The sequence below is a fragment of the Pyrus communis genome, chromosome 9, assembly GCF_963583255.1.
Source record: "Pyrus communis chromosome 9, drPyrComm1.1, whole genome shotgun sequence".
Classification (NCBI taxonomy): Eukaryota; Viridiplantae; Streptophyta; class Magnoliopsida; order Rosales; family Rosaceae; genus Pyrus; species Pyrus communis.
In genome coordinates this window covers 7,037,341-7,046,945 of record NC_084811.1, presented here as the reverse complement: position 1 = coordinate 7,046,945, position 9,605 = coordinate 7,037,341, and the positions used below count along the sequence as shown (strand labels likewise).

At 36.7% G+C, this 9,605-nt stretch overlaps 2 protein-coding genes across 2 annotated transcripts; one reads left to right on the top strand and one right to left on the bottom strand.

Annotated features, from left to right (window-relative positions):
- Positions 1-449: 449 nt before the first annotated feature.
- On the top strand, positions 450-5,804 carry LOC137745067 (protein DEFECTIVE IN EXINE FORMATION 1-like). Its single transcript, XM_068484940.1, has 13 exons — positions 450-787; positions 924-1,034; positions 1,173-1,255; positions 1,344-1,461; positions 1,581-1,735; positions 1,941-2,518; positions 2,657-2,727; positions 3,210-3,469; positions 3,636-3,817; positions 4,141-4,424; positions 4,519-4,636; positions 4,761-4,943; positions 5,090-5,804. The coding sequence occupies exons 1-13, from the start codon at positions 648-650 to the stop codon at positions 5,402-5,404; spliced, it is 2,598 nt and encodes an 865-aa protein (XP_068341041.1). The 5' UTR covers positions 450-647; the 3' UTR covers positions 5,405-5,804.
- A 340-nt stretch (positions 5,805-6,144) lies between these two features.
- Positions 6,145-7,182, bottom strand: LOC137746240 (uncharacterized). The gene has a single exon (XM_068486315.1). The coding sequence runs from the start codon at positions 6,829-6,831 to the stop codon at positions 6,493-6,495; it is 339 nt and encodes a 112-aa protein (XP_068342416.1). The 5' UTR covers positions 6,832-7,182; the 3' UTR covers positions 6,145-6,492.
- Between the last annotated feature and the right edge of the window lie 2,423 nt (positions 7,183-9,605).

The window sequence follows — 9,605 nt, the reverse complement described above, 5'->3', positions numbered from 1 at the left end:
GGCAGTCAAGCCTCAGTGGAAGCTCTTATATGTGGCAAATGAGTTGTGTTTGTTGTGTTCGTGTCGTTTTTGTGTCATAATAGTATCTTAACATACCATTTTGTGACAACCCCATTATCTTAACAAGTGACTCGATAATGGGTCATGCAAGATTTTATCAAGCTTAATGTCTAGACCTACAAATGGATTGACCAGAAAACGACTTGATTCGTTAACAAATGTCTAGACCTACTCATTACGTGTCGTACCTATTATCTTAACGAATGATCAAAAAACGACTTGATCTGTTAACAAACTCTTAATTAGTAACACAATAACAATCCTACTTATTAACAGATTGACTTGAAATATGTTATTTTTATGCCTTTTCTTGTCGGATAGTGCAAAAATTATTTCTTTTAATAAATAACGTGACACTAAACCATTTTATTTGGCCTCACTTTTTTGACGTAATTTTCTCAAACTGAAGGTGCAAATGCCAATCACAGTCCTCGACTGTCGACTCTGCGCACCCACCCATGTCCTAAATCCTCTCCGACTCACTAACCCACACCGCCGATACATTTCTTAGAACCCTTGTTAGCAGCTGGGGTCTATCTTCTCCTCCGCAATTTCGTCCCCATTCTGATCGAAACGAACCGGATCATATGAAATTCCCGGCGATTAGGGCTTTTCTGATCTGTCTAATTCTCTGCGCCGGTTCGAGCTTCGTTCATGGCGAGGAGCCGGCGAAGAATAAGTTCCGGGAACGAGAAGCCAGCGACGACGCCCTTGGATATCCGAACATGTATGCATATTCATTTCTTAATCCGTCTTAATATCCCGTGATTAGTGTACACTCACAGAGATTTTGTTGATGTTGGGTTAATTGTGTTTGGAATTCTTGCATTTGATTAATGCGTTGGATTTGTGCGTGTGGTTAGAGATGAGGATGCATTGTTGAATACGCAGTGCCCTGCGAAATTGGAGCTCAGATGGCAAACGGAAGTTAGTTCTAGTATATATGCTACGCCCTTGATCGCCGATATCAATAGGTACAAAAAAGATTGTGTTTTGGTTGGAAATTCTGTACATTTACCAGTGCATTTTGTGAGTACAATGGGGATCAGTTCTGTGTCCAGCATTGATTTGTGTGATCTTTTTTTCCGGGTATTCGTTTTCTCTTATTGCAGTGATGGAAAGCTTGAGATTGTGGTTTCTTCTTTCGTCCACTATCTTGAAGTTCTTGAAGGTGCTGATGGAGACAAACATCCCGGTACGAAAATTCCATTCTTTGTTTTACGTTAAGCTGGCTTGAAGTTTGGTGAAGTGATTTTCCAAGTACCTGCTTGATGATTTATCAGGTTGGCCTGCTTTCCATCAGTCGACCGTACATGCGAGTCCTCTCCTGCATGATATTGACAAGGATGGTGTGAGAGAAATAACTTTGGCAACCTACAATGGTGAAGTTTTATTTTTCAGGTAATTCAGTTACATTGCCCGAGTAATGTTACTAAATATATTACAATGTTTTCTCTCGACTCTGCAATTATATAACAGCCTACACAAGCTCATAAAAGTTTGTGTATAATTTTTTTTAGGGTTTCAGGTTACATGATGCTAGATAAACTTGTAGTACCTCGTAGGAAAGTTAAAAAGAACTGGTATGGGGGTCTGCATCCGGATCCCGTGGATCGCACTCATCCAGATGTCCATGATGATTCTCTTGTCATGGAGGCTTTGGAATCAATTCATCGTAAGCTATTTACATGTTAAAGTAGTTTTTTTCTCACAACCACTGTTGTTTTTTTGAGGGTATCCTTATTCATATCATCTGCTTTAGTAGACATTTAGGAAGAGCATGCCGAGCCACCTGAAACAGTTCTGACTTCATATTATTGTGAAAATGTTACTTTTTAACGGGAACTAATCGTATTTGCAACTGTTGGTTATTTTTGTAGAAACAAATGGAAATACAGCTAAATTAAACAATTCTGCTTCTATTTCAACTTCTGATTCAAACACTTCAACTATTATTTCAACTCCTGATACAAACAATTCAGCTACTATTTCAAAAGAGAGCAACCTTGGCATGGTAAATGCATCAAATCCAGAGAATAAAGGGGAAACAAATTCAACTCAGGTGGAAACAGTCATCAAGCTGCCTACAGGCACGGACAATTCTTCTGTGAAAAATTTATCAGAGGAAACTGTTAATGTAGTGAATGGGACTAGTTCTGGGAGACGGCTTTTAGAAGATAAAAAGTCAAGTGAATCGCAGGAGGGTAGTTCTGAACCCAAAGATAATAATAAGGAGGATGTTCCTGTTGCAACTGTACAAAATGAGGGAAGCTTGGAAGCAGATGCTGATTCATCTTTTGAGTTGTTCCGTAGCAGTGAGGAACTGGCTGATGAATATAGTTATGACTATGATGATTATGCTGATGAATCAATGTGGGGAGATGAGGAATGGGCTGAAGAGCAGCACGAGAAAATGGAGGATTATGTTGATGTTGATGCACACATACTCTGCACTCCTGTGAGTTCTAACGTTAATGTTTCTTTTATACACATATATAGGCACACTGCACATGGATTTATTTATGTAGACATGATATTTAGTTACTATTTGCCATATGCAAGTTAAATTTGGTTGATGGTTTCTTTTTTCCTTCAGGTCATAGCAGACATAGACAATGATGGAGTATCAGAAATGGTTGTTGCTGTATCTTACTTCTTTGATAGCGAGTGAGTTCTCTTCCATACTGTCAAAATTCACTTATTCATTAATATTTTTGGAGTGGAATGCAATCACATCACATTTAGCGCTTTATCCTCATTTTGCACTGTTGGAGTTAAATCTGCATTTTGAGTAGTTGTGATGACCTGGTATGGCCGCCAATGAGTTCAAAACTATAGCACTATTTGTATTGACCAGGAGGCACTCATGAGATCAGTAGATATGTTGTAAATGAAATAGAAGAATAATTTAAATTTGTAGGTAGATTGTGTATGATCTAGTAATTTACCATGCTATTGGTTTCTTCCTTCAGATCTATACAATAAATTGTAATAATCCTTTTAAGTTTTATTTCCTGCAAAATCAATTTAGTGCGCTTTCTTTATCATTTGTTATGCAGCATCAACCAAGATTGAAATGTGAACCATATATTGGAGTTTGCTTAGTAATTAATGGTTTGATAGTAATCTCCCACCTTGTACATTTGCAGGTATTATGAGTCCAACGAAGATCATCGAAAGGAATTGGGTGACATTGATATTACAAAATATGTTGCTGGCTCAATAGTTGTGTTTAATCTCGACACAAAGCAAGTTAAGTGGACTGCGGAACTAGATCTGAGTACAGAGACTGCGAAGTTCCGTGCTCATATATATTCTTCTCCAACTGTAGTGGATTTGGATGGTGACGGGAATCTGGACATTCTTGTTGGAACTTCCTATGGCTTGTTCTATGTCTTGGATCATCATGGTGAGTTAACTTTTCTTACTCTCATTGCTGCAGTTGCTGGCATTTTCCCCTCAGAGAGCATGAGTTGCTTTAAGTTCCCCGGCATACAAGACGCTGGATTATCTTTGATGTTACATACAACTCTTTTTGTTAGTGATATCAAAACTAAACTGTTTCTTTTGTTCAGGCAAGGTCAGAGAAAAATTTCCTCTTGAAATGGCTGAAATTCAAGGAGCTGTTGTTGCTGCTGATATCAATGATGATGGAAAAATTGAACTAGTGACTACTGATGCTCATGGAAATGTTGCTGCATGGACTACAAAAGGAGTAGAAATTTGGGAAAAGCATCTTAAGAGTCTAGTTCCCCAGGTACGGTTGAGGGTTTGATTGGATATTAAGTAGAGTGCCAGTACAATATTTGGTGGACCACATTTTTGGGTCAGTTGTTTTTTGGAAATTTCTTTTCTGCTCTGGACCTTATGAGTTTAATTTATCATTTTCCTGGGGAGATTATAAGTTTTCAACTTGTATGCACTATGCTCAAATTTATGAGTGTCATTTTCTCAAGAACACTACATATTTGTTTCTACGTATTAGCACTGTCAAGGTTTCTACATATATGTGATTTAATAGACATTGCAACTCACCTTATTTACTTCACAGTGAATCTAATGTACATTTTTGTTCCTCAGGGTCCCACTATTGGTGATGTTGATGGGGATGGCCATACTGATGTTGTGGTTCCAACTTTATCCGGCAACATATATGTTCTTAGTGGCAAAGATGGGTCAATTGTTCGTCCTTATCCATATAGAACTCATGGGAGAGTTATGAATCAAGTTCTTCTAGTTGATTTAAGTAAAAAAGGAGAGAAAAAGAAGGGACTCACCCTTGTTACAACTTCGTTTGATGGTTACTTGTACCTAATTGATGGACCTACATCATGCGCTGATGTGGTTGACATTGGTGAAACTTCGTAAGTTATTTTTAAATCCTTCAATGTTCCTACATCTTTACTTATTTCTCCTCCTTTTCATGATTTACCTGAAACATTGATCTCTGCATGACAGATATAGCATGGTCTTAGCAGACAATGTTGATGGTGGAGATGATCTTGATCTTATTGTTTCAACCATGAATGGCAATGTTTTTTGCTTCTCGACTCCTGCTTCGCATCATCCCCTCAAGGCATGATAGATCACAAGCTTGATCTGTCAATAGTTTCTTCTGTTGTCTTCAGTTTTTCTTTTTTGCTTTTTGTTGGGTGATAATGTTTTATTTTTAATCGTCTTTAGTGTGTTTCCTTTCTCAGGCATGGAGGTCGCCTAATCAAGGAAGAAATCATGTTGCAAATAGGCATAACCGTGAAGGTATCTTTGTTTCACATTCATCAAGAGCTTTCCGTGATGAAGAAGGCAAGAACTTTTGGGTGGAGTTCGAGATCATAGATAGCTATAGATACCCATCGGGGTTGCAAGCACCCTATAATGTCACAGTAAGTTGCTCATTCCCACCAATTATTTTGGCCAAAGTCAACTACACGGTCCTCCCTCCCTCTGTTTCTTGTATGCACACGCAGGTAGCTTGTATATACAATATAAAAAACTCAATTCAACATTTGTTTTCTTTCAAACTATGTAGGTAACGCTGTTAGTGCCAGGTAATTACCAAGGAGAGAGAAGGATAAGAATAAACGAGACCTACAATCGTCCTGGAAAGCATAATATGAAGCTTCCGACAGTTGGTGTAAGGACTACGGGTACTGTTTTGGTGGAGATGGTTGACAAGAACGGGCTCTATTTTTCAGATGATTTCTCCCTCACATTCCACATGTATTACTATAGACTGTTGAAATGGCTGCTTGTCCTACCGATGATTGGAATGTTTGGCATACTTGTAATCCTACGTCCTCAAGAAGCTGTGCCTTTGCCATCATTTTCGCGAAACGCTGACTAAATGTTCAACCTTTATCAATGCAAAGACAGATGACGGACATTCTCACCCGAACAAGTGCAGAAACCATGGCGGATATGACATCACTGCACCCTCCGGTGAATATTTTTGATGTCCACGCTCAGATTGATCTTGGTTTGGCCCCAAAGAAACCGAGTTTTGAACAAGTAGATATCGGAACTTGTAACATGGTTGGATATGAGTTCAAGGAATGAGTACCAAATCGAGTTTTTTGTTGATGATTGTTTTAGAATAGATGTAATGCAAACCAACGGATATTCATTTACACGAAATTCTCTCTTGATTTTATAGTGGATGATTATCTATAAATTGGCAATTTCAATTTATTCAAATTTACATGTTTACTTGGAAAGAATTGGCATTGAAATTATTTCGACTCTTCAACTTTTCGACTTTCTATCTGTATGCTAGTGCACGAGTACTGAAATAATTCTTCGAGTTCTTCTCATGCGTTTACTAATACATATGACATCAATAAGTACGTGAATTTGACATTACAATTCGTAATTCAGTACCGTTACTACCAAATTCACTACTGTCTCTACTCTTCCTAGCCACACCAATTCATAACTTTTGCTATTCCAAGTAAACATGCCATCAATATGTTTGCTCTCAAAACCGATGTCCCTACTACATGCTCCTATTGAACTCGTGCTGCCGACTTTAAAGACCATTGTTATTGACATTCTAAAAAAGTCATCTGGCACGGTCGAATGCACCGTAAATGACTTGCTACAGGCCAAATATGAGCAGATTCATAATTTGATGCAAAAAGTTTATCATATAGTAATATTATAGCCAAAACTATACAGACCCAGAAATCTAATTCCAGGAAACCCTTGTCTATTTATCTCTCAACAAGACAATACAATCATGTTCAAAAATACAGACCAAAAGTAGAAATACAGGTCCAATATGCAGAATTGAACTTGATCACAAGATAAAGTAGTGATTGTCACGCTCTCGTTTTCATTTTTTGTACTTGCCTTTTATTTCTGTGCAAAAATTAGAAAAAAAAATCGAAAACGTGAGTGCGAAAATCACTTCAAAGTTCTCGTAAAACGAGAGCGCTAAAAGACATGCAAGACAGGCCTCTTCCCGAGCCTCTTAATCTCTCTGTCCATATTACCCGAAAGCATCAAAGCAAACATCTTGAAATCGCAGAAAAGGGACCAAAACGGATGCCCGAACGTCGCCGGAATATTCCCCTCCACGAAAAAATGGCTGTACCACGCCAATCCGTACCCAGAGAGAGGCACACAAAGCAGAAACCGCCAATCGAACAGCAGCGAACAGAGGAGGAAGAAGATAGAAGCTAGGGTTCCTGCAAAATGCCACCGCCGCGTCGCTGGTTTCGAGTGCTGGTTCATGTAGAAGGCCCAGAACTCCTCCAAGCTCCTGAAATTCATAATCTTTTGTGAACGTAAGAGCAACCCAGTTCAGGATTCAGATTTTTGTGAAGACCCAAGTGAAAAAAATGATCAGAATTTGGATTTGGGAAAGATTTTGGAAGCTTTGAAATTAAACCCAGAAAAATAAAAGAAGAAAAAGTAGCTGGTGGATAATCTTTTGGGGGTTCACTGAAATTTTGAGCAGAGAAATCTTGAGGATGGGACGAAAGAATAAATTCGGAGTTTTGGTGATGGATTATAGTTTTATCCGCTGTGTGGTTGGTGTTTGTGGAAGGATGCAACAGAGCAGGGTGAAAAAAGTCTGAGAGGGTGAACAGTTTCTGTGCGTGAGTGGATTGAATAACGCAGGATTTATTAGAGACTAGAGTCGTCCACGGCAGTGACTTTGTACTTATCATCGGATTTTTGTTATTTTTTCTTGGTTTTGACATGTTGATTAATTGAACAGAACAAGGGGGATTGAAGAGTTTTTTTTAATCCAAGAGTTTGATATTTCATTTCGAGAACTTGCATGAGACGCGATCACCTCAAGTGACATTAATCCGCATGATTATACATTAGTAAATCAGAACGCTATAGTGTTTATAAAGCCACTTTATGCAAGTAGTCTTTATTTCTTAGATGTTGGTTTTTCAGAGCATCTTCAACAGGAGATCAGACAGATATATTCCCTATCAAAAGTTGCATGGTCACTCAACATTTGATTTGATACGAAATGTAGAGAGTGATGATGTCCCCTCATCACGAATTGGTCATCAAGTGGAATGCTTTGGAATAAGCATTTTATAATTATTGTTAGCCAAAAAATCTCCAACGGACAAATTTTAAGAGTTTGATTTTTTTTTTCTTTACAAACAATATTATTACATTAAAAGGATAATGGAGTGAGCTAAACTTTACAATGAATTAGCAGTAATATGATTCAAATTCGCATTTAACGATAATCAAAATTAAGACATCTTAATTACAAATGAATATGAATACCATTATATCGTAATACTAAGTAACAATTTTAAGAGAATGTTAAATACTCATCTTAGCTAAAACATATAAATTTACATCTTTAAGGTAAGCCAACCAATTAAAAAAGAATAATCATTAGAATTTTAAATTTACATCTCGCTATTAAAAGAACTGAGAATTCAATAGAAAGTAAATGTAATTTTTACATCTCAAACGCATCACCTCTCCATTATGCTCTAAGGTATTAATAGTTATGTACAACATCCAATAATGATGAGTAACACCATGTCGGTCAGAACGTCACAGTCATCCGATTGTGAAATGCTGCTTCTGTGAAGAATGATTCTCTTCTCTCTTTTTTACCTTCATTTTCGTTCTCTCTTATTTAAACGATCACAATTAAACCGCATTAATATTTTATATTAATTTTTTTTATAAAAAAACAAAAACAAACTAGAGAATATGAGAATAAATGATAGAAAAATAAGGGACGAGAATCCTAGTCCCTGTTCTATTGGCCCCATATCCATTCAGATCGCTTGGTGGCAACATATGCTTGGAATTCATTGGAGGACACAAGAAGGAAATTAATATGATATATAAAAGAAATTAAAAAAAAAAGAAAAGAATAAACCTTATGAGTGGATGACAATCTTGCAAAATTACTGGCCAGCAGAACTTATGAGGCACGGCTGCACCTCCCATCATACATGTGACGACGATATATATATTTGTAGTGGTTTAATATGATTTTTTGTTGATGACTTAAACGGTTTGGTGATATTCACTCGTTCAGTAAAAATAAAAGAGAGCAAATACTTGACATGAGAATTTTTTTTTCTTCTTAATAAACGATATTATTTATATTAACATAGTGAAAAAATAAGTTAAGTCTTTCATTATATTAGCAATAACGTAATTTAAATTCGCTTTTGGAATTTGACTGCAGTCCAACAAATAATGTTACCCAAACATTATTGTATATTTTTGTAACAAATAACCATACTGACAATATTTGCGTGTAGCAGTTTATTGGTTTCATCGGGTCTGGAGTGTCATTGCTCTGCCTAAACTATGCCAAAATGCCCGAGGCTGCAACGGTACTCCTCACAGCAGCCTTGTGCTTGAGCTCGTTCAGTTAAGCCCGCTTTCCTTAGGCCATCGCCAATCAAAGGTTCCAGATGGTCAGAGGGCTGAAAATAGTCCGAAAACCGTCTCCAACCAAGAGCTAGGCCAGAGGGCTCATGAGCCCTACGGAATCTGAAAGTGCCAAAGGGTTGGCCGCATGCAGCCAGCCAGCCAGCCAGGCCTGGGCTGGTTGGAATTTTTTTTAAAACTGTCGGTTATAACCGACAAAAATAAAAGAAATAGTGTCGGTTATAACTGACACAAATAGCATGAAAATTTTTGAATATAACGGCTAGCTGATGTCAGCTAGCAGTTATTTTTGAATTTTTTTTTTATTTACAAATTTTTTTCCTATAACTTCTATTCTTAAATTCTATGTTTTTTCTATAACTTCCTATAACTTCTATTTTACAAAATTTGTTTCATATTTTTTTTAAATTCTATTTTTTTCTATAACTTCTATTTTACAAAATTTGTTTTCTATTTGTTTTTAAATTCCATTTTTTCCTATAACTTCTATTTCACAAAATTTGTTTCATTTTTTTTTAAATTCTATTTTTTTTTCCTATAACTTCTATCTTACAAAATTTGTTTCATATTTTTTTAAAATTCCATTTTTTCCTATAACTTCCTAAACCATTATACAACATTAAATTAAATTAAGTAACATGAAACAACAT

What these genes read in the sequence shown, in the direction of transcription:
- LOC137745067 (XM_068484940.1), top strand. Translation starts at nt 648, where the DNA reads ATGAAATTCCCGGCGATTAGGGCTTTTCTGATCTGTCTAATTCTCTGC. An exon ending in CACACATACTCTGCACTCCT is followed by an intron (nt 2,519 to 2,656) that starts GTGAGTTCTAAC and finishes TTTTTCCTTCAG; the next exon opens with GTCATAGCAGACATAGACAA. An exon ending in CTATGTCTTGGATCATCATG is followed by an intron (nt 3,470 to 3,635) that starts GTGAGTTAACTT and finishes TCTTTTGTTCAG; the next exon opens with GCAAGGTCAGAGAAAAATTT.
- LOC137746240 (XM_068486315.1), bottom strand. Translation starts at nt 6,831, where the DNA reads ATGAATTTCAGGAGCTTGGAGGAGTTCTGGGCCTTCTACATGAACCAG.